At 64.7% G+C, this 22445-nt stretch overlaps 2 protein-coding genes across 3 annotated transcripts; both read left to right on the forward strand.

Annotated features, from left to right (window-relative positions):
* Positions 1-3729: 3729 nt before the first annotated feature.
* CRIP1 (cysteine rich protein 1) lies at positions 3730-6722 on the forward strand. Its single transcript, XM_081159226.1, has 5 exons — positions 3730-5533; positions 6125-6219; positions 6295-6352; positions 6443-6489; positions 6593-6722. The coding sequence occupies exons 1-4, from the start codon at positions 5494-5496 to the stop codon at positions 6481-6483; spliced, it is 234 nt and encodes a 77-aa protein (XP_081015352.1). The 5' UTR covers positions 3730-5493; the 3' UTR covers positions 6484-6489; positions 6593-6722.
* A 2960-nt stretch (positions 6723-9682) lies between these two features.
* Positions 9683-21613, forward strand: TEDC1 (tubulin epsilon and delta complex 1). 2 transcript variants are annotated; one of them, XM_081156367.1, is made up of 8 exons: positions 9683-9857; positions 9954-10035; positions 10377-10579; positions 10957-11112; positions 11958-12056; positions 14409-14495; positions 14881-15048; positions 16097-21613. In XM_081156367.1, the coding sequence occupies exons 1-8, from the start codon at positions 9717-9719 to the stop codon at positions 16418-16420; spliced, it is 1260 nt and encodes a 419-aa protein (XP_081012493.1). In that variant the 5' UTR covers positions 9683-9716; the 3' UTR covers positions 16421-21613. The 2 variants fall into 2 exon arrangements, with proteins under 2 accessions (XP_081012493.1, XP_081012494.1); XM_081156368.1 differs by lacking the exon at positions 11958-12056.
* Positions 21614-22445: the final 832 nt, after the last annotated feature.

Consider the following 22445-nt stretch of genomic DNA (forward strand, 5'->3'; position numbering starts at 1 on the left):
TCGCTGAACCTGACGCCGGGCCCTTTGTCCGACGGGCGGCCATCCGCGTCCCAGGCGGGGGGGACCGGCTCCAGTGTCCGGTAATGCCAGGCCGCCCTCCGGCCAGTCCCGGCCAGGCGCCCAGCGTCTCCTCCCCCCGGCCGGCGCCGGGAGTGCGGCCAGAATGTGAAGGGCGGGCAGGCCTGCGTGGGGGGACCCCCGGGCAGGTACCCCAGGGCCCCCAGGCCGCACCCGGGCGGGCCACTGGGCAGGTGGCGCACGGACGCGAGCTCAGAGGGGCGGGGACGCCTCCCCTCCCGGCCCCAACCCGCGGCTTCCCACGCGGGGAGTCGCCCCGGGGCACCTGACTTCCCCAGCGCCCCCACTGCCGTCGCGGGGGCGGGCTCCCGGTGTCCGATGGGAAATTCCTATCCTCTCGGGGGTGGGGGCTGCGGAGGGCACGGCCCGGGCCCCCCCTGGGGAGCCGCCGGTGGAAGCTGCGGGGAGGGCGCTCGGTGCCCCGGCGCGGGCCCGGGCAGTGGGCGCGGGGACCCGCGCGGCCGGGCCGCGGACTCGGGGCGCCCCACCCCCACGGCGGGCCCGAGGGCGTGCCCGCTTCCTGCGGGCTGAGGCTGACGCGCGCTCGTGTTTGTTTCCGGGGGTTGCCGTGGAGACCGGGGCGGCGCCGCTGCCCGTCTCCTCCGGCCGTCGCCCAGCGCGCGGGTGGGGGCCGCGGAGCCCCCGAGCCGCGGGAAGCTGCCCCGCGGGCCAGGTGCTTCCTGCGGCGCCCGCAGCCCCGGGCGCGGGGGGGGAGTGAGTGGGCGCCTGCCGCCGGTGTGCCCCCTTCCCAGCGGGGCTCCATCCGGGCCTCCCGGAACACCTCGCCGGGCCCCCGGGCCCCAGGGCCGCGAGTAGCGCCCTCCTTCACCGTCCTCCTCCCACGGGTCCAGCCTTCCCGTGACTCCCGGCCAGGCCCCTCTAAGTCCCTGCCAACCCCTCACCTCGACCGGGGCCGGTGGGGCCCCGCCGCCCCCATTCTCTGGGCAGCCCGCCCGCGGCTCCCTGTGGATCCCACCCAGCTCAGACCGGTGTCTCCGAGCTGCCTCAGGACGGGCGTGGGGCCGGGTCCTGACCGCCTCCTGCGTCCAGGCACCAGCTCACTGCCCAGCGGCTGAGTGCCAGTGACCCCGGGCGCAGTCCGGCAAGGCTTGGTGGGCTTCCAGGGCCCAGGTGTGGGCAGCACGTTTTCCCAGGGCTGGCCTGGCTGCGGGGGCTGGCTGTTGGGGGTGGGCTCGGGGCCCAAGAACAGGCCCAGCAGCTGGGCTGGTGAGGGTGGAATTCGAGGCGGCTTTGCCTGGGCTTTGGCTCCAGGACGCGGATTCCTGGAACCATGCTCAGCTTCGAGGCCGGGGGAGGGCAGAGGCATTCCGTCTGGCCAGCCCGTGGACCCCAGGCTGGCGGGCAGAGGCAGCTCAAGCTCTTGGTGCCCCCACCCCTCTGCCTGCCAGGCACTCTGGAGAGGAGGGGGGTCCTTCCTCCCACAGGGCCCCCGTGAGGCCTGGGTGGCCCTGAGTAGAACCCTTCTGGGAAAGGGCAGTCTGTCCCTTCCCCCATGCCTCAGGGCTAGGAGGGGGCGGTCGGGACCAGCAGGCCCACTCTGGGACCAGACCTTGGGCCAGACAGGGGTTCCCGGGAGACAAGCTGCTGAAAATAGGCCTTGGGAATGTCTGCCTGTCCCTCACTCAGCCAGGCCTGGGGGCAGGGCAGGCAGGCTGGAGCCTAGGAGGGAACCCTCTGGTCTCTGGGCTCAGCAGTTATCCTGGAGGGCGTGTTGAGTGCTCTGGGCACCTGTGTGCCGGAGCAGCGGACAGGAACCTAGCCAGCCTCCAGAGGGGACATTCTTACACCTGACCATGCTCCTCAGCTCATTGGTGCTGAGCAGCAGACCTGGAGGCCAGGGCGGGGTGGCTGGGTGTGGCTCCAGGGGAGAGGCCAGAGCAGGCGCCACGGTCTTCAGAGGGAGCCCCAGGGAGCAGAACTTTCCCTGGTGAGGGCGGGTGGCCCCTGTGTGGATTCCTCTGAGGTCACTGGGGCCCAGCCCTGCCACTGCCCCCATGCGTATGGGCCTCTCAGAATTCTGTGAGGCAGGATCCTGCCTGGTTCGCCTCTGCATCCCCACAGAGGGAAGGGTGAGCAGGTGGAAACAGCCTTGGCTCTGCACCCAGGACCCTGCGTCGGCCTCCCCCAGGTCTTAGGGCCCTAGGTGCCCTCATGGTGTGCTGGTGCAAGGTGGGATGTTCTGGGCACAGAAGCAGCCCGGGGCAAGCAGCTGGGGTGCTTTGTGTCTTGTCCTGGCCACTCTGTCCTTCACGCTGCAGACAAGGCCCCCAGGGCCTGCTGGCCGGTGCTGGCGGCACTGGGGGGCAAGGTTGGGGGCTGCATTTCGGGGTATATGAGGGAGTTCAGTGTATCTTCCATTTGTTCTTGCAACAAGTGCCAACAGCACCCCAAAAGAGTGGTGTCAGGGGTGGAGGGCCTGGCAAGGTCCTCAACTGGCCAGGTGGTCCTGAGTCAGGTGGATCTTAGGCCAGGTGCGCTGATGGAAGTAGGAGGCCTTGCACCTAGTGGGGCCCAGGTCTTGGGAATGCTGTGGGGGGCCAAGCCTCAGATGGGGCGCCTGGACATAGGGTCTGGGGGAAGCAGGAGCTGTCCACTGGGAGCTGCAGTTGATATGGGGTCCCAACTCCTTGGGCAGGCTGGATGGATTGGGGGCTCAGGGGAGTAGGGCACATCAGTCTGTGGCTGAAGCTTTGGGAGGGTTTGTGTGTGTGTTCCTGAGAGTGTGTGTGTATGAACTGAGTATCTGGAAAAACTGCTGTGTACCAACCAGAGGGCAAGGCCCGTGGCCCTTGCCCCCCCTTGGCATCCTCCCCCTTCCCTGCCCTGTGACCATGGCAACGGGCAATAACAGCAGAGAAAGCTAGGAAGGACTCATTACCCGGGTTTTCAAGGGGGGGCTCCCCCACGGGGTGAGGTTGGAGTCACAGTGGGGGGAGGGTGGGGAGAGGGGAGGACAGATGCTGGCTCACTGTCTCCCCTCCCCCCCGAGCGCTGGCGTGGGCTGGGGGTGTGCACTGGACAGAAGCATGGGAAGCCAAGTGCTCTGAGAGTAACCTTGTGCATATCCCGAGATGCCCAGATGGCTGCCCCCCCCCCAGGTATGCCCACAGGCAAGGAGACACACACAGGTGTGCAAGTCCAGGCACCCTGTCGCTGGCTGACCCCTCTGGAGGCAGCCCCACCCTGGCGCCTGAGGCCTCTGCCCAGCACACCCAGGAGAGGCAGCCTTCCCCGGAATTGCAGGTGGTGTGTGCAGCGTGTGTGGCCTGGTGACAGATGCCCTGCCTCCCCTGACTGCCCTGGGCCCTGCCCTGCCCCCCATTACCACTGGTCTCCTCCCCTCTCCTGTTCTCTCTCTGGATCATCATTCTAGCCAGGAGATGAGGGAAGTCAGGACCCACCCTACTGCTCTGAGGCAGATGCATCTGGTGAAGGCCAGAGAGACACCCAGGGCAGTGGGGGCTCGTGGGCTGTCGGGCTGGTGGCCTTCGCTCCAGAAACCACAGTGAGGTGCCCAAGTGCCAGCAGATAGGGCAGGAGCCCTGATGGCATGGGAGCAGACCCGTGTGGGTGGGTGGGAGACTAGGGGTTCTACCAGTGCAGAGCATGCACCCCACTCTCATGGGCAGTGGGTGGCCAGCCACTGAGGGGTCCCAGGACCCTGGGCTGGCAGAGGCCCAGTGGGGGCAGAACTGTGATCTCAGAGTGGGGGTCCCAGGGAGGAGGGAGCCACCAGAGAGAGGTGTGGGGAGCAGGCCACGGGGGTGTGGGGTCTAGTGTGACACCCTCACAGACAGAAGACTCTAGGGTCACCCTTGAACCCTGGGAGCTCTCACCCTTGCCACAAGCTGACCTCCTGGGGTCTGGGGGTGTTGAGATGGAGGCACCCATGGCTTCCCTCTGTATTCCAGGACCAGGCTGCTGGGCTTGGGGGTGGGCAGGTGGGCTTCAGGGAGGGTGAAGTAGGGGTCACTGAGTGCTGCCAGGGCCGAGCGTCTGCGTGGGGAGGCCAGGAGCTCCTGAGCTCTGTGGGAGGATGGTCTCCAGTAGGCTCCACGGGGATGGGGCGTGGACCGGCCCAGAGATGATGTGTTTTTTGGGATGGGTGTGTTGAGGGGAGATGACGCTAGTGGTGGCTGAAGGGAGGAACCCTGGACAGAGGGGAGGAAAGCTGGGGGCGGGAGGGGGAGAGGGCTGGACGCTTTGGTGCTGGGGAAGCCAAGAAGCTGGGTGTGGCATGGGGGCTCTTGGGAGCTGAGATGGGACAGTCTCTTCCCCCAGCAGAGAGGGAGGGGCCTGCGTGACAGACCAGGAGGGAGGAGGGATAGGCCAGACCTTGCCCTTCAGGGCACGGATTTTCAGGTGGGGGGTCCTGCTGTCTCCTGCCTGCACCCTCCTGCCTGCGGTGGAAGGATGGCCTGAAGCCCAGTGCCAAACCCCTGGACCCACCCCATTCCTGGGGCGTGTGGGTCCCAAGGTCTCTGCCTGGCACCGGGAGGCGGGGGCCAGCTGATGTCCAGGGCAGCGAACTTGGACCACACCCGCCCCTAGGCGCTTCCCCAGAGATAAGGACCTCCCCTGCTGCCTCTGGAGACAGCCTGGGCCCTGCACCAGCCCCCAAGAGCCCCGGGCCCAGTGCTCACTGCCTCCGCATGGGAGGGGGGCCTGGCCTCCAGTTCCCTCTTCCAAGTTACCCTGGGGACAGTCCCACTGTGGTGGGAAGGGTTTCCCAGGGGTGTGGGGGTTGCAGGGCTCACGGGGCTGGGATGTCCCTCAGGAGTGGGGCTGGCCGGAGCGTGGTCAAGACCGGAGGGAAATTCTTGGGAGGCTACCCTGTCAGGTGTCCCCAACCTTCCACCCCGGAGGGGGCCGGGTCATAGTGTGTGGGGCGGGGTCGCAAGCCCTGTGCATCTACCTGAATTTTAGGGGTGAGCCGTCCCCTCTCCCGCTTCAGCCTGTCTCCAGGGGACTCTAGCAGGTGGCAGGTGCCGGGAACAAGGGCTGGGGACCGGCTGCGCCTTCCTACTCCTGGGGAGCCCCGTGGGCAGATCCTGGACCCCGAGACTCCACAGCCCCGGGCGAGGGGTGGGGCTGGAGTCCCCGGAGCAGCCCCACCCTTCAGGGGGTCCCCACGGGCCTCCTGCGCCCCCCAGCCTCTGCCTAGTGGACGGCTAGGCCCGGGGGCTGCCCGGAGGCGGGGACCTTTCTCGACCTCATGATCTGGATGGAGCCAAGGCCCCGGGTCAAGTCCCAGAACCGGGGGCGGGGCGCGAGGGGCCGGCCTCTAGGAGGCGGGGTCCCAGGTTCCCTGAAAGGCGCGCACAGGGCGGGACCCACCCAGTCCAGCGCCCCCATCCTGCCCGCCTGGTCGTGCCCACCGCGCCCTCCGCCGCCATGCCCAAGTGCCCCAAGTGCCAGAAGGAGGTGTACTTCGGTAAGGCGCCCGCCCGGGCCGGGGGCACCGAGCCGGGGAAGCGGGCCCGGGGCGGCTCAGGGCGGGGGCGCCCGGGGGCCCCGGGAAACTGCCCCTGGGGCGGGCACTTGAGCCCTGCCCGCGGCCGCCTGGGTGTGCAGCCGGGACCCCTGCCGGGGCGACCGTCTCCCCACGTCCGGGTCTCTCCTGCCGCCTCCCGCTGGGCGCGCCCCGGGGGGACCCCGAGGGCAGGAAGGAGCGCGGGGTCCCCGCCGCCCCTCCCGCGCTGGGTGAAAACAGGCCGCGAAGCCGGAGCCCGGGCGCCGCCCTCCTGCCCCGCGACCCGGGTCCGCCCCAGAGGCGCAGGAGGAAGCGGGAAGCACCCTCGCCCCGCGCAGGGGCGCCCTCGGGCCCCACCCCGCGCCCGGCGGCCGGCCCCTGACCCCCGCCCCGGGCTAGCGCCCCCTCCCGCTTACTCGGCGGGGTTGACCGAGGGACCTGGGGGGACAAAGGCCGTCTGAGACTCGGGCGGCCCCCAGGCGCGCGCGGGCGAGGCCCCGGGGGGAGGCGGGTGTGCCCTGCGTCCCCAGAGCGCCGCGTGTCCCCCTGCAGCTGAGCGGGTGACGTCCCTGGGGAAGGACTGGCACCGGCCATGCCTCAAGTGTGAGAAGTGTGGGAAGACGCTGACCTCGGGGGCCCACGCGGAGGTAGGCGGGCGGGGCGGCGGGGCGGGGCGGGGCGGGGCGGGGCGGGGGCCGCGGCTCACGGCCCTCTCTCTGCAGCACGAAGGCAAGCCCTATTGCAACCACCCCTGCTACGCCGCCCTGTTCGGGCCCAAAGGTATGCTCCTGCGCCTGGCCCAGCTCCTCAGGGTGGACCCAGCCCCGCGGCCCCTGGCCACCCCTGACCTGCACGCTGTTTTCTCTGCAGGCTTCGGGAGAGGTGGAGCCGAGAGCCACACCTTCAAGTAGACCCAGGTACACCCCCATCCTGCCCCCAGCCCAGCCGGTCCTCAGGATGGCCCTCCTCGCCCCCGTCCGGAGTGAGGCCTGCACTTACCCCGTCCCTGTCTCTCTGCAGGTTGTGGAGACTCCATCCCTGGCCGCTCGCTGGACCACTGCCCCTCCAGGCTGATGTCCAGCCTTAACTCTAGGCTCCTGGGGGCTCCCCTGTAGACCCCATGCCCTCAATAAACCCAACACTGAGAAGACCTGCCAGTGTGTGCCTGTCGTTGGGGGGTGGTCGAGGGAACTGCGGTGGGGGCCCTGCCGCTGGACCCTATGCCCTGGGGGCTCTGCTGGGGGCCCACTGCAGGCTGCATCCCCTTCTGCAAGGAAGTGGCTCGGCCACCCTGGACAGCCCCGTGGAGGCTCAGCTCTCCATGTCTCAGGCCCAAAGGTGCCCCAGCCCCACTGGGCTAGGGGAAGACCGACCGGTTGACCACTAGGTCAGCGGAACACCAGGCCACAAGTGCAGCAGTGGGAGGACCAGCCACAGGGTGAATCATCAGAGCTCATGTTGGTTCCGTTTTTGAGCTTTGGGGAGTTGTGGTGGGGAGTCCTTGCCTGCCCCCCCCTTCTTCCTGCCCCAACCTCATCGCCATCCTGGCTCTCTCTCACCAACCCAGCAGCTGTGCTCGGCAGGGGCCTCAGCCCAGACACCGCCGTCCCTCATTTGTCCCCACCTTGTGCCTGGGGACTACTCAGTGGCTGGCTGCCCAAATGGGGTGTTTGAGGACTGTCTGTTTGGAGATGGCTGGGGGCTTTCTGGAAACTCCCTTGTCAATTTGGGCATCAGCTGCAGACTTGGCCACCCTCAGAGCCCTCCCCATGTCCCCCACTGGCCACTCCCACTTCGGCCTGGAAAACGCCACCCCTCCCAAGTCTCTGCCGACTTAAAAGAGCCCAGAAGGGTCATCTTAGCTTGGAATGTGTCCTTGGCCCTGCCCCCGGGCTTTAGTGGGGCTTCTGCACGCCTGGCCTGGACAGGCTGGGGGATGGGGGTGGCTGAAGGGCAGCCTGTAATGTCCGCTGTGTGTGAGACAGCGAAAAATGTGGCCGGGTAGCTCAGTTGGTTGAAGCGTTTCATACACCAAATGACTGCAGGTCCGATTCCGGGTCAGGGCACATACCTAGGTTGTGGGTTTGATCCCTGTTCGGGGCATGTATGGGAGGGGACTGATCCATGTTTCTCTCTCTCTCTTCCCCTTCCTCTCTCTCTCAAATTTGGTAAACACATACCCTTGGGTAAAGATTAAAAAAAAAAAAAAAAAAGATTGAGTGATTCACTGCATTCCACGTGGTAGGAGCTGGAGTGCTTCTGGTACAGATGGGGTGGGAGCAGGGAGGAGAGAGCACAGATGCTAGCTTGAGGCCAGGTTTCTCAGTGGACAGCGGTGGGCTGGGGCCGGGGGACACTGTGCAGCAGGTGTGCAGGGAAGCCTGCCCTGACTTTCTGAGACAGGCAGTGCTGAATGGCAGCAGAGGTCCCCCCACCCCGGGGGGGGGGGCAACTTGGGGTGAGTGTGAAGAGGACTGGCCTGCAGGAAGTGGGTCGGCCAGGCCTCAGGTGGGGCGAAAACACTCCAGGAGGAAGACCTGGCAGGTGCAAAGGCCAGACACGGTTCCAGATGGTTCCTATATCAGGAACCATCGGGCAGACTAAGGAAAGTGGTCTTTATTCTGTAGGCTGCAGAGAGGGAGGGTGGCCAGGAAGACCTGTGGACTGCTGTGGAGCCAGAAGGCAGGGCCAGACCGGACGCCCGTGCCGGTCCCGCCTGAGCTGAAGGTGTACCTGGGAGGGGACTGATGGTGGAGGCCAGGAGGAGCAGGCGGCAAGCAGTGCACCTGGGCTGGGGAATGGGGCCTCCGGTGGGGGTGGCCACTGCGGCTCAGGGGAGGGCATGGACAAGAGAGATGGCTACTCCAGGTGGGGGTGCCAGGGCAGGGGGCCCAGGGGCACCTGAGGTGGAGTCTGGGGGAAGGAGGAAGTCAGTTATGGGGGCACACGGGCGAGGAGCTGGCTGTGCCTGAGAGAGAGGCAGGCGAGCAAGGGTGAGGACTGGGAGGAAGACGGGGCCAGGCGTGACCACGCTTCTTGTGCGCTGGGCCGGGGCGGACACTGACTTCCCCTCCTGCCCTCTCCTCTCCCCCATGCTCTGTCCTTACAGCGTTGCGGTTCAGTTTATACACCGTGAACTTCACCCGTGCGCGCCCGGTGACTCGTAGCGGGTCACAGGCTTCCGCAGCCACGGCCCAGTTCTAGAGCACCCTCGGCACCCACGAGAGCTCCCCGTGCCCAGGCCTGGGCTCCTTCGGGGCCACGCTTGCCGTGCCGGGCATCTCAGAGGGCAGTGCGCACACGGGCCGCCCCCGCCTGGTGCTGCCGCACAGCCCGCAGCCTGGGCCGCCGGGCCCGGGCTTGTCGTGAACGGAGGTTCGTGCCTTCCGCGCACGGGGACGCGGGGCTCGCAGGTTCCCGGGCGGGCGTTGCGGGGAAACGCTGTCTCACGCGGACGGAGCTTCCGCACCGCCTTCCCAGCGTCCCTTCAAAGACCGTCGTCGGTGGCGGGAGGGGCCGAGGGTGCGGGACGGAGGGAGGCCGGGCGGGGAGTGTGCGCGAGTGGGTTCGGGTGGGGAGGCTCGCCGGCCTTCCCGGTGGAGCCCCAGCCCGCGCGGGCCGGGCGGAGCCGTCGGGTGGGGGCGTCCCCGGCGTCCCCCAAGTCCGGGTCTTGGTGCGCGCTGCGGGCCCGAGCGCCCCCTGGCGGCCAGGCCGGAGAGGGCGTCTGGAGGCGGAGGGTCGCCCGCGGGGTCGGAGGCGCCGGGCGAGGGGCGCGACCTTTCCGGCCGCAGGGCCTCCGGGAGCGCGGCCGCGGACCCTCCGGCCGTGGATAGGCTCCCGCTGGGCGCAAAGGGGTCAGGCGCTGATTGGTGAGGTCTGGGCCGCGGGGTCGACTGTCGCCGCAATTGGGCCGCACGGAGCGGACCCCGCGGAGCTGTGGACGCCGATTGGCCCCCGCTGGCCGGAAGTGCCTCCGCCGCGGGCGGGACGGGCTGAGCCCAGGCGCCGCGGGCGCCGCTCATTGGGCCGGGGCGGGCCGGGGCGGGGACTGGGCGCGGGCGCAGCAGAGGCGGCGCCGGCGCGCGGATTGGACGCGGGACCCGCCGGCGGCGGAGCGCGGCCGTTCGAAGCCATTGCCGGCTGCATGGGGCGGCGGCGGCGCCGGATGGGCCCGGCGGACGCGGCCGGGGCGCTGCCCGGGGCCATAGCCGCGCTGAGCCGGGCGCTGCCCGCCGGGCCCAGCCCCGAGACCTTCCGCCGCGCCAAGTTCGACCGTCCGGAGGCGGTGAGGCCCGCGGGGCGGGCGGCCGGGCGCGGCGGGACCTCGGGCGGACGCTGGGCGGCAGCCGGGCCTGCTGACCACCCCCTCTGATTCCCGCAGGCCCCCGCGCTCTGGCGGCTGCTGTTCCGCGCGCTCTCGCAGCCGCGGGCTGACGGCAGCGCCGCGGCCCCGCCCGCCCCGGGTAAGCCACGCCCCAGGCCCCGCCCACGCGGGCCCCACCACCAAGCAATCGCTGGCCCCCGCCCACTCTGGCCAACCCCGCCCCGAGACCCCCTCCCGGAGTGCCTGGCCCCGCCCACCCGTGTAAGCCCCGCCCCCGTGGGCCCTGGTCCTGTCCACCCGCTCAAGCCCCGCCCCATCAGCCCTATTCCCTCCAGTAGGTCCGGCCTCATGGGCTTTGGTCCCCCCCTCACCCCATGAGCCCCGCCCTTTCGCCCCGGTCACGCCCAGCCCCCCAGACCCTCATTTGGGAGTGGGGGGCGTCCCTCCCAGGGCGCCCCCCTGAGCCGGCTCGCCCCGCAGACGCGCAGGCCCGCTGGGTGAAGTGCGCGCTGCTCTCCCAGGGCTACCCCCGGCGGGGGCTGGCCCGGCTCCCCGAGGACGGCTCGCGGGGCAGCCGCGAGCTGCTCCTGGCGCTCTCCTGGCTCCTGGCCCGCGAGTCCCTGCTCCAGCCGCTGCTGGCCCAGACCCGCGTGCGGCTGGGCGACGAGGTGCCTGTCTGCGAGGTGGGTGTGGGTGAGGGTGCGCCCGTCCCACCCGTGGCCGGGGCCTTGGGCGCAGCCTGCCGGACCCGCGGGGACGGGCCTGGGCCAGCCCTCAGGACAGCCCTGTGGGTCAGGGTTGGCATCCTGGCCGCCCGGTGAGGACACGGAGGCTGCGCCTCCACCGCCCTCCGCGTCCTGGCGTCCTAAGCCCCCCTCTCCCCAATTCTCCCCACCCCTCCTTTAGGGCAGGTGGTGTTTGCCCACAGGCTCTGGCCCTGACCCTTCCGCTGCACTCTCGGGACCCCACGGCTCTCACTCTCAGGGGCCCCCTTTCTCTCTCCCCATCTGGGCCTCTGCTGCCGGGTGGGAGCCCGGCCTGACCCTTGCCTCCCCTCCAGTGTGAGGCCCTGGCCAGCCCTGGCCGGCCTGCACCGCGGGTGGAAGCACACGGCCCTGTGGACGTCCGCCACCTGCAGTGGCTCATGGGAAAGCTGCGGTTCCGGTGGCGAAACTTGATGGCCAGCCAGCAGGAGCAGTGCGCCCTCCTGGGCAAGGTAGTGTCGCCAGAGGACTGTCCACACGGGGGCAGTTACCCTCTGAACTCCAGGCTGTGGGCCACCCCTCCCTGCCTGGGGCCTGTCCAGCGAAGCCCTGAATAGGCTGGGGCCTTGGCCTTTGGCTGGACGTGGGCCTCCCAGGCCTGGCTGGGGGCTGACTGGTTGGTCACTGCCCTGAGGTGGTGCAGAGCCTGAGACCAGGGCTCCAGGTGGTGCAAGAGGGGCCTAGGGCAAGTGGAGCTGGACATCGCTGGGGCAGGGAGCCAGTGGGCTTGACCTCCCTCCAGTGCAGGACTCCTTGGTGCTGGAACCCTGTCCAGCCTGTATCTCCACCACCAGCAGAGGGTTTTTGCTCAGCTGGCCTTCCCTGGGACCCCTCACTCCGTCTTGCCTGGGCCTCGGCTCCAGCTACTCCTGCCGCTTGGGACATGGCCACCTGTTAACCTGCATGCCACCTTCAGGCCTCACCTGGCTGGGGAGCCCTCTCTGTCCTCCAGGCCCAGACAGGTCACTCTGTGTCCCCACTGGACCGCTGAGCCTGTCCACAGGCTGTTTCTCTCATCACACGGTCTTGGCACTTGGCGAGCTGAGGGGGGAAAGAAGCAGAGGTGCCCCTCTCTACCCCCACTGTATCCCTAGAGCTGGGTGGGATTAGGAGGCCATGGGGGGAACTGCCCAGTGCCCTCCCTCTGCAGAGGCCTTCTGGTAGGCTCTGAGCTGGTCCCCAGCAGGCTGAGGACTGTCCTGCCCTGGACTGGCTTGACCAGGTGTGCCCTCTCTGTGCCTATTCCCTCATCTGTAAGGTGGCATTGTTCAGCCTGGCTCTGTGGTGCCCATTTCAGATCCACGAGTACACTCGCGGTTGCCACAGTGACCGTAGCCTTGGCCATCTGTCTGTTACCGAAACGGAGCTGCTCAGGGACCCAGAGGTTGGCCAGCAGGTGAGGGCTGGTTGGCAGCGGTGGGAGGGGTCTGGGGGAGGACCAGGGCTTTGAGCTGTTTCTGTCTGCCAAGCTTACCATCTTGTGGGTGTGGGGGACAGGCAGGTCCTCAGGTCTCTCCTGGCCCCGTAGACCACCCAGCGCTGCAGGAATGTGGACTGGCTGCTGTGTGTGTGCAGGTGGCTGGCAGGGGCGGGTCCGGAGGAGGGTGCTGGAATTAAGGAACACCACTGCAGCATCCCAGCTGAGGGTGTTGGCACCTCGAGCTCATGCAGGTGTTACCTGATGATGGGGATGCCTGCCCTGCGTATTCCACACTCTGACAGACTCAGGGCTGGCTGTCACTGGAGGGTCGGGCGGTGTGAGGCTGGCACTGCCTGGCCCCAGAGGTGCTTGGCCAGGTGGGGTTGCTGAGGCTGGTGTGGTCCCTGCTTCCTGGCCCAGCGGGTCCCAGCTCCTAAGCCGTCTGCTCACAGGGGGTCTGCCTTCCTTTGTAGGGTCAGGGTGCCCAGGTAGGGATGCCTACCTGGCCCTTGGTGCCTGCTGAGCCTGCATCCCTGGCAGACGCGTCTCTGGGGCCCACCTGGGAAGGGCTGTGTTGGGCCCTGGAGGTGCTGAGGCAGCATCTGGGCACCTGAGGTGCCCTTGGCTCTTTTCCCTTTTAAGGGTGACTCAGGTCCTGGCTTGCCCCTGGTCCCCGGGTTGGAGCAGAGCAGAGGCTGCTTCCATTGGTGCCTCAGGACTCAGGCAGAGTGGCCAGGTGGCCAGGCCATGGTTGGCCTCCTTTCAGTGTTTCCGGATGGGGAGCTGGTGGGAGCCTGGACCTCCTGTCTTCGGGGCTGCACTCCTGGGATGGGTTCCAGAGGCTTCTGGAGTGATCCGTGGTTGCTTTGTGAACAGCCAGGCATGCTGCAGAGGGACTGGGCAGTGTCCTTGGCTGCTGGCTGAGCTGCAGCCTTTTCCTCACACCTCTGGGCCCGCCCTGCCCCAGCCCTAGGGGCGAAGGGGGCTTGTTGCCTCCCCCTCCTTAATGCTGCCCCTTTCTCATGCCTGTGGGACTGTTCTTGGAAAAGGCATTAACTGCTTTTCTCATTGGCCAGTGGCATGTGTGTGTGTGTGTGTGTGTGTGTACATGTACAGGTACTTTTACGTGTACCTGCAGTGTGAGCGTGTACCTGCGGTGTGAATGTGTGGGCCACGCACTCTGCCTCTCTACCCCCCCCCAGGCTGTGTGCTCCCCAGGCAGCAGGCTGGTTCTCACGGCATGCCTGCCTTCGTTCTGCCTGGCGATGGGCTGGGCTGGGCCCTTGGTCTGCCATTCAAGGCCACCCCCATCTGGTCTCCTGACCAGGTTCCAGCTGCAGCAGGGAGGCCCCTGGCTGCCTGGCCAGCACTAGGAGTTGTCTCTTGGGCCAGGGGCAGCATGGGATTGGGGTGCAGAGCAGGGAGCCTTCCCTGGCTAGAGGAGACTGGTGGGGTTGCACAGGGCGTGTGCACTGGCCCTCGTGAGCGGCAGCCTGGCAGAGCTCGTGTTTGGCTGACAGGGTGGCTGCTGTGTTCTGGACATTTGTCCTGGCTACAGAACATGCTCCTGGGTTCCCACACGGCCTAGCACCTCTGTCTTTTAGGAGGAGCTGAGCCCGTGGCTGGTGTGGTTGGTATCCAGCTGTGTGTCCAGAGAGGAGCCACCACAGGCACCTGACTTGGGGGGTTCTCAATGGGGATGGGGGCTGATGGTGGGCCCTCAGGTGGATCCTGCCACTGGTCCCTCTGTGGGTGGGGGTCCTAGCCAAGTTTCCCAAGGCTGAGGCAGGGGCTGGAGGTGCGAAGTGTGTGGCGGTCTGTCAGCTGGCTATGGACCACCTGGGCTCATGTCCACTCCAGGAGGGTCTGCAGGTGTGGGGCCCTTGGGGCACAGGGTCCATGGGCGCTGGCTGTGTGTGCCAGGCAGGGGTGCTGTGGGGCTGTGGTGGGCTAAGGGTTGTATGGGGGCACCACACAGCCTCTGCCCTGGTGTGGGGTTCTCCCCCAGAGCCTGGCAGCCTCCAGGGTGCAGCCCCCAATCAGCAAAGGATGTGGGGTGGACATCCCAAGTTAGGGGGCACCTGGACTGACCACTGACCCCGAAGGGCTGCAGTCGGGGCTGATATGGGAAACACAGGCCTGCTCAGAGGCCTGGTCGCATGTGGCAGTGAGGCTGCCTTTTGGTGCAGGGAGATGGCTGGGCCAGCGCTAGGCCAAGGGGACTGAGCACAGGGGCCGGAGAAGGGTGGGTAAGGTGGGTGGGGTCTCAGCGCTGGGGTTTGAAGTGCCTGTGGTTCTGACCCGGCCTGTTTCTGGTTTGCGCTGCAGCTGCTGCAGAGGCTGAAGACTGAGAATGCCCGCCTGGAGGCTGCCCTGGAGTGGCGGCAACGTGAGCTTGTCTTCTGGCAGTGGATGGTCAGGACACCTTCTACCGCCTCCCTCTCTTGCCCTCCCTCCCTCCCTTCCCTGGCCTGGGCCACAGCAGCCCCGGGGTGGTGGTGAGGAGTTGGGGCCACACACCAGCCCAGCCTGAAGCCAGCTTTGTATCCAGGTCTGTGGAGCTGAGTCTGGGGCTCCTTCCAAATGTCCAGTGGTCCCTCCACCCACCCTGCCAGCTCCTGGGAGGCCCAGACTTCTCGGGGGTTTGCAGACTGGCCTCTGTGCCCCTGCCTCCACCCTGCCTGGGTGATGGTCGCTGTCTGGCTCGCTGTGTGACCTGTGCCTCGTCCCCACTAGCTGGGAGCTGGGCTGCGTGTGATGCCGAGGCCTGTGCTGCCCTCACTCGGGCCTCTCTCTGCAGGACACGGTCCTGGGTGCCTGCCCCCCGGAGGTCTCACAGCCCACGTTTCTGACCAGTGTCCGAGAGTGCGGGGCTGATGCCTTGGAACCAGTGGCACGGGAGCTGCAGGCCCTGCAGGAGGAGCTCCGGACGGCGGTGGAAGCCAGGCGGGCGGCCTGGGTGGCCAGGGTGAGTTCACATGGGTTAATCCGAGTGTGGTTGGTGTACTCACGGGTCAGACTCCAGCGGAGGAGGGTGCATGGCCAGCCCAGCCACTCAAAGCCTTTCGTCCGTGTTGGCTCCCATCCCTGTCATCTCCCGTCCCTGTCATCTCCCATCCCAGGGGCCTGTGTAACCTGCTGGTGGGCATCTTAAACTGTGGGCATGGTTTCCCCTTGAAGTCTTCAGTGTACCCCGAAGGGAAGAGCACAGGGTTCTGAGGGCCTGCAGCTGCCCCCCTGCTGTCTCGCTGCTGTTGAGGTCTCCTTCCCGCCCCGGTGGTGACAGCTGATGTCTGCAGGGGGTTTTGTAGAAGGAACGAGGCTCGGAGCCCTTGATGTTCTCTGGCTGGGAATCCCAGGCTCAGGGCCATGGGCTCCCTGAGGATGTGGGGAGAGCCTCTTCCTCTCCCCAACGTTCTGCCCCCAACCCCAGGAGGCCTCGGCAGGCTGTGCCCTCGGTCCAGTGTCCCGCGGGTCAGTCCCGCCCCGCACTCCCCTCCTGGATTCAGGCTGGGCTTACTCTGGAGTGGCAGGTGGGGCTGAGGGTGGGTGTCTCCTGGGGTGGGTATCTTGGGGATCTGAGCTCTGGGCACTGAAAGGGCCCCCAGGGACTTGGCCTGCTGGGAGCTGCCAAGCTGTACCCCCAGACCTTGACCCTGGTGAGCGAGGTGGCCCTGCAGCTGGTGGCCGTGAGGGCTCAAGTGCTACCAGGCTATGGGGGGGTGGTCAGCTGTCGCCCTGTCCCTGGAGCCCACGGCTGCTGCTCAGGGTGTAGGGGCTTGGGGAGGGTGCTGCGGAGCCTGGAAGGGCTGGGCCTTTGAGCTGGTGTAGGGTTGGCCTCTGGTTCCCTGGGAGCCATGGATCCGGCCCAGAAGCCCCTCTCAGGGTGCTGGTGGGGGCTGCGGGGCCTCTGAGGGCCTGTGTCAGGGCCCAGTGAGTGCCATGGGGACCCAAAGCCAGTGTCCCGGGCGGGATATATGTCTTGGCCCCCGAGTAACCAACTTTTCCCATTGCAGGTTGGAGGCCAGGGGCCAGAGTGGCACGCTGTCCAACAGGCTTTGCAGGAGGCCGTGAGTCGAGAGCTGGCGGCTCTGCCACAGGCCTGGGAGCGAGTCAGGGGCCGGGCCCAGCCCCATGGGCCCCACCGGCTGGTGAGGACTGAGGCTGGCTTGCCGGGGGGCCCGGGTCTGCGGGCTGCTGAGGTGATCGGGACTCTGAGGAGCCGGGAGGCCTGCCTGGAGGAGGCACTGCACCAGCTACAGGCACAGTGCCGGCAGCAGCTGGCCAGGCTGGCAGGAGCTCGGCCTGGCCTCATCTGGATCCCGCCGTCCAGACGCTGAGGACACCTGCTGTGGCCTGGTCTGGCCTTAGAGGGCAGATTCTAGGCTGGGTAGCCATAGAGTTGACGTAGAAGCAGTGCCCCACCTTCCTGACCCTGGGTCATCCCTGCTTCAGACAGAGCTCAGCCCCTTGGCCAACAGTAGCAGGAGTGGCATGGGCGCTCCCTCCTCAGGAGGTCAGGCCATGTCCAGCGTGGCGGCTGTGGGCTCTCAGGGTCGAGAGAGGACTCAGAAGTAAATGCGGAGAACTGGCCATTCCTCCGCCACCCTTTCAGGTCTTTGGGGACAGGAGTGGGAAGGGGACCTGGGAAGTGGTGGCCAAGACTCGGCCCGGCCAGAGGAGCCTGGGAGTTGAAGGGACAGCTGTGGCCTGTAGCACAGGGTGGTCCCGGAGCCCCTGGGGGGCAGGCATTGCCCTGACGCCCTCTGGCTGCCCCTCATTCTGGCTGTCATTGTACCACCAGGACCAGGCCTGCGCCTGGTGCGCGCGGGGGCCCATGGGAGCTGGGGTGGGGCCTGAGCACGGGGTGAGGGGGAGGCCACTGTGGACAGAGGGGACTTTGTCCCTGAGGCTGCTTGGTGAATGGGGCTTGGTCCTGACAAAGAGCCATCTGTGTGCAGGGGATGTGCCCCCAGCTGCTAGAATCGCCCCCAACACGTCCCCCCAGGAGGCACGGGCAGGCTCCCCTCTTCCCAGGGCAGTTGAATCCTGAACCCCAACCTGCTGCTTGGCAGGTGAAGGGGCCAGTGGGTGGGCTGCCTCCTGCTGCTGCCGCCGGCCAGCTCAGGCCCAGGCCACCCCTAGCCCCTGGGTCTCCTGCCTCACCCCCTTCCTCGTCTCTCAGCGCTTCCTGCCTGCTGTGTGCGTGCGTGTGCTGGATCCACAGCTCACACGGGCACCAGCCCCTCTCAGCCAGTCCCTGGCCGGACCAGGCGGTGGCCAGCAGGTCCTCCCTTTCAGGAGCATATCCCTGAGCTTGTCCTTGTGGGGCTGGTCCCCAGAGAACCCTGGGCCTTTGCCCACCTTCCTGGCCTGGAACCCTTTCCTCTGATCCCCCTCAGCACCACTGCCCCAGCTCCTCTTAGGTCTCGTTATTCCCCCTGGCTCCAGCTGTGACCCTGGGCACAGGGGGCCTGACCCTCCACCTGCACCCTCTGAGTGTGTGCGGTCACTTGTGGACTCCCGGCAGCTGTCCCCCCATGCGGTGCCTGACCATCCTGACCACGGGGCAGGACCCCGCTCATCCCGGAGACCCCTGCCTTGTGTGGACTGCCATCGCCAGGACGGCCACGGGCCCTTGTGACCTTGATTTTCAGGGACCCAGATGAAAGTCACTGTTACAGAACTGTCGCTTCTCAAACTGATCTGTGGTCAATACACTTCCGGCAACCCCACGTGTCTGTCGGTGTGTCTCCAGCTGCTGATTGTGGAGCCCAAGGGGGGCGGCCGAGAGTCCTAGCGAGGGAAACAGCCCCCACAGCGCTGGCTCGTCTTAAGGCTACCGTGACCTGGAGTGGGGCTGGGAGTGAGTCAGCGCTGCCGAATGGTCCTGCTGCGCTGAGGATCTGAAGTCAGGTGTGGGCAGGTGGCAGGTCTTTACTCCCCACGCAGGCTGCCATTTCTAACTCCCTGCCCATGCGGTGGCATTGCCCCCAGCCCCAGGCAACCTCCGTCCCCTGCTGCAGGCGACCTGACAGCTCACAGGCCTGGTGCCAGGGCCAACACCCTCCCCCACCCCCCAGGCTGGAGAGGGCCAGTCTGCACAGGAGTGTGAGGACTGCGCCCTGGGACCCGCAGGGACAGAGCCCTGCAGGGACAGAGCCCTGCAGGAGGTAGGACACTGGCCTGTGGGGATTGGCTTCCTGAGGCCAAGAGGAATTAGACTCCCTAAGCTAGGAGGCTCTGCTCTTTCAAAGACCATGGAGAAAGTGCAGACCGGCCAGAGCGGGAGAATTTGTGGCATTTGTAGCCAATAAAGAGTTGACACAGAACTATTAATCATTGTGAAAGAAACGCAAAAAGTGAGCAAAACCCAAGGGCCGTCACCGCCGAGAAACAGGAAGTCAGGTAACTGAGTCAAAACGTTCGCCTTTTGTAACCAGGGACAACCAGGGAGTGATAGCATCGGAGCCAAGGGGCGGGGACGGCAGGCAGGCAGGCCTCGGGGCACAGTGGGGCCCCTGGCGGGGTGCACCCCGCCATCCAGAACTAACTCATCGCGTGCCCAACGGAACCCCTGTCCCCATTACGCAGGGACCCTCCCCTCCCCTCCCCTGGCCCAGCCCCGGCACCGCCGTCTGCTCTGTCTCGATCTGACTCCACATCAGTGGGGTCACAGTGTCAGTCCTGTGTCTGGCTTATCTCACTGAGCATGACATCCTCAGGTCCATCCGTGTCCTGGCAGGTGTCTGCTTGTCAATCCTTTTTTAAAAATATTTTTATTGAATTTTAGAGGAAGGGAGGGGGGAGAGAGAAACATTAACGTGAGAACCAATCAGTGATCAGCTGCCTCCTGCACACCCCCTGCCTGTGACAGTCCCCAGCCTGGGCATGCGCCTTGACCTCGGAATCAAACTGGCAACCTTTGGTGCAGGGACCATGCCCAGCCAACGGCCACACTGGCCGGGGCAGCATGGTCGTCCTTTCTAAGGCTGAATAACATTCATTGTGTGGATGGACCACAGTTTGCTTATCCATTTCTCCTCGTGGTTGGGGGAGTGTGTCCACATCTCAGCTGGGGGCGCACGTGTGTCTCTAGTTTCATTTTATAGACAGGTCTGGATCAAGAGCCAGACGCGGATGTGATGGAGAAAACCCTGGCATGTGGTGGGCAGGGGACCAGGTGGCGCGGCGCAGTCAGTGCCCCTCCCTCCATCTGCGTCAGGTCTCGGGGCTGGCACTGCCCACCTCGAAGGCTCTTGCACTCTTGTTCATGGGGTCATGGCCGCTGAGCAATTTTTCACAGCACCCCTTGGCAAAAAGAAACACCTAACAGCTCTGTTTATTGGGGCCAAACAACTTGAGCATTTAGGTCCTAGTGACGGAGTAGCTGGTCAGAAAAAAAGCCAAAAACAAAGCCATGATAACACAGAAATTGAAAAAAAAACCCACCTTATTCTTCAATAGGCACACTTTTTAAAAAGTACGTTTTTTACTGATTTCAGAGAGAGGAAGGGAGAGGGCGACAGAAACGTCAATGATGAGAGTCACTGGTTGGCGGCCTCCTGCAGGCCCCCTGCTGGGGATCGAGCCCACAACCCGGCCATGTGCCCTGGCCGGGACTCGAACCTTGGCCGCCTGGTTCGTAGGTCGACCCTCAACCGCCGAGCCAGGCTGGCCGGGCTTCACTTACTTATTAGCAGACTGTCTGGCCCCACTCCGCTCTGCACACCTTTTCAAACCCCACTCAGCTTGGACGCTGCCCCCTGAATGACCGACCCTGGTCCACCTGTACCTGGCCTTTGCTCCTCGCTGGAGCGGCTGCTGTGAGCAGCTTGCAGTGCGACCCGCTGTTGAAACTGCGCACTCGATAGAGTTGCCCGTGAGGATCTAGCATGTTCAGTTACCAGTGTTTCCCTGGAAAATCTAAAATGCCCTGTGGCTCCTGAGGCTTCCCTGCGGCACCCCGGGTGCCTCGGCACACGGTTTGGGAACGGGGCCCAACGGAGGACGGGCGTGTGTTTCCCTCTCTGTTCTTCCCGCTAAGTATTGTCTGAAAGCCCCGTCCCCGCAGCTGTGGGCACAGCCGATGCCTGCTGGAGAGTGGAGAGTGTCCCCAGTCGATCACGCCCACCCACCCACTTCCCACGGAGGGCTCCCAGGCTGCCCCCGGCTCCCGGCCACCGTGGACGGCCCTGCCCTCCTGGGCCCACGGGCGCAGGGTGTGGGGTGTCCATGCGGGAGCAGACCGATGGCACCTGCCGGGCCACACCGCCCAGCTCCCACGTTCTGGGTCTCGCCCTCCATCATTACCCCACTTTTCACAGGTGAGCAGGTGCTGAGCGTCTCCCGGTTTACGGGCCGTGTCTCTGCTCACGGCACCTGCGCGGCTCCCTGCGCCCGCCCAGCTTTGTGGGCCTCTTCTCTGCAAACTGCCTACTCACATCCTTTGACCATCTGTCTTTGGGGACTGCGGTCGTCTAAAGATGCTCTGCAGGAACCCTGAAAATTCAAGATATGAATCTCTCGTTGGTTTCATGCGTTATAAATACCTTCTCTGTTCTGTCACCTCCTTAAAGATTTGCTCATGGTTTCCCTTGTTGAACAGAAGTTTAAGTTTTGTTTTAATCGCGCTCGTTTTTTTGTGTTTTGGTTTTTACAAGTAACATTTTTGTTGTTAATCCTCACGTGAGGGTATTTTTCCCCATTGACTTTTTTAGAGAGAGCCGGGGGGGGGGACATGGATGTCAGAGAGACACATCGATTGCTTGCCTCCTGCAACTGACTGGGGCTGGGCTTTGAACCTGCAACCCAGGCACATGCCCTTGCCTGGAAACCAAACCCGAGACCCTTTGGTGTAAGGGCCAACGCTCTAACCGCTGAGCAGCACCGGCCAGGGCCATGAACGTTCTCTTTAGGACATGCCTCCCTCTCCAGGTCATATTCTCCTGCGTTTCCTTTAACATCTGGTCTCCACCCACCTGGATGACACCTCTGTAGGTGGTGGTACATGGTCTGGGCTTTCTCAGACCAGCACAGCGCTGAGCCCACGTGGCCACTGGCATCTGTCTGCCTCCATCTCAAACAGGGTGTCTCCACCTCCTCTTGCTAAGACTGCATTTGACCAGACTAAGAAGTTCCCTTCCTCCACTGAGGGCTCCTTTTTTTTTTTTTAAGTATGTTTTTATCAATTTCAGAGAGAGGAAGGGAGATGATGAGAGTCATTGATCGGCTGCCTCCTGCACGCCCCATACCAGGGATCAAGCCCGCAGCCCGGGCATGTGCCCTGACCGGGAATTGCACCGCGATCTCCTGGATCCTAGGTCAATGCTCAACTGCTGAGCCACACCAGCCCCGCTGGCCTCTTTTTTTTTTTTAATAAGTTGTGAACAGCTATTGATTCCATTAATGCCTTTTCTGCATCTATAATATAATCATGTTTTCTCTTTAACCTGTTAATGTGAATAACTGTACTTATTGATGTTTTAAAAATTTCCACTAAAAAATAATTGCAAATAAACCTGCAGAAGTTCCCACAGCTCCCAGTTTCCTCGGTCAACATTCACATTTCATCCCCTCTCCACCACTCGTGACATATGTACCCGTGGAACGCACGCAGCAGGCACCTATCTGTTCATACGGATTTGCACGTATCCTCCGTGCCATCAGAGAATGAGCTGCAGGCAGAATGCCCGTCACCCTAACCCTCAGAGTGGTCCCCAAGTAACAGGACTTTCTCCTGTGGCACCTCAGGAAATTACCACCAATACAATGTCCCCGTCTGACCCTCAGACCCCTCCAAGTCCCCACTGTCCTGAGGACGGGCTCAGGGGCCCACCACCCACCCCAGCTCATGTGCACGCTTGGTGTCCCCTCCCCTTAGTCTCCTTCCATCTGGAACGTTCATCAGTCTTTTCTTTAAAACGTTCTTAAGCCTGGCTTAATAAATGAGTTCAGTAAGGCTGCAGGACACAAGGTCAATATGCAAAAGTCCATTGCGTTTCTACACACTAGCAAGCCGAGATGAGATAAAGTTAAGACGATTCCACTTGTCACAGGATCAAAAACAATAAAATACTTAGGAACAAATTTAAGAAAAGTAGGGCAAAACTTGTGATCTGAAAACTATAAAAAACACTGTCAGAAAAATTAACAAAGACCTAAAGAAATGGAAAGACATCATACGTCATCACCAAGTGGACCTAAGGATTCAACTCAAGCCCTCTCAAGGTCCCAGGTACCTCTTTGGGAATTGACAACTGATCCTAAAATCCACATAGAAACACAAGGGATCCAGAATAGCTAAAACAATCTTAAAACGGAAGAGCACAGCTGGAGGACTCACACGTCCCAATCTGAAAACTT

The sequence above is a fragment of the Miniopterus schreibersii genome (assembly GCF_964146895.1).
Source record: "Miniopterus schreibersii genome assembly, chromosome: 1".
Lineage (NCBI taxonomy): Eukaryota > Metazoa > Chordata > Mammalia > Chiroptera > Miniopteridae > Miniopterus > Miniopterus schreibersii.

What these genes read in the sequence shown, in the direction of transcription:
- CRIP1 (XM_081159226.1), top strand. Translation starts at nt 5,494, where the DNA reads ATGCCCAAGTGCCCCAAGTGCCAGAAGGAGGTGTACTTCG. An exon ending in CCAGAAGGAGGTGTACTTCG is followed by an intron (nt 5,534 to 6,124) that starts GTAAGGCGCCCG and finishes GTCCCCCTGCAG; the next exon opens with CTGAGCGGGTGACGTCCCTG. An exon ending in CGCCCTGTTCGGGCCCAAAG is followed by an intron (nt 6,353 to 6,442) that starts GTATGCTCCTGC and finishes TTTTCTCTGCAG; the next exon opens with GCTTCGGGAGAGGTGGAGCC.
- TEDC1 (XM_081156367.1), top strand. Translation starts at nt 9,717, where the DNA reads ATGGGGCGGCGGCGGCGCCGGATGGGCCCGGCGGACGCGGCCGGGGCG. An exon ending in ACGAGGTGCCTGTCTGCGAG is followed by an intron (nt 10,580 to 10,956) that starts GTGGGTGTGGGT and finishes CCTCCCCTCCAG; the next exon opens with TGTGAGGCCCTGGCCAGCCC. An exon ending in TTGTCTTCTGGCAGTGGATG is followed by an intron (nt 14,496 to 14,880) that starts GTCAGGACACCT and finishes CTCTCTCTGCAG; the next exon opens with GACACGGTCCTGGGTGCCTG.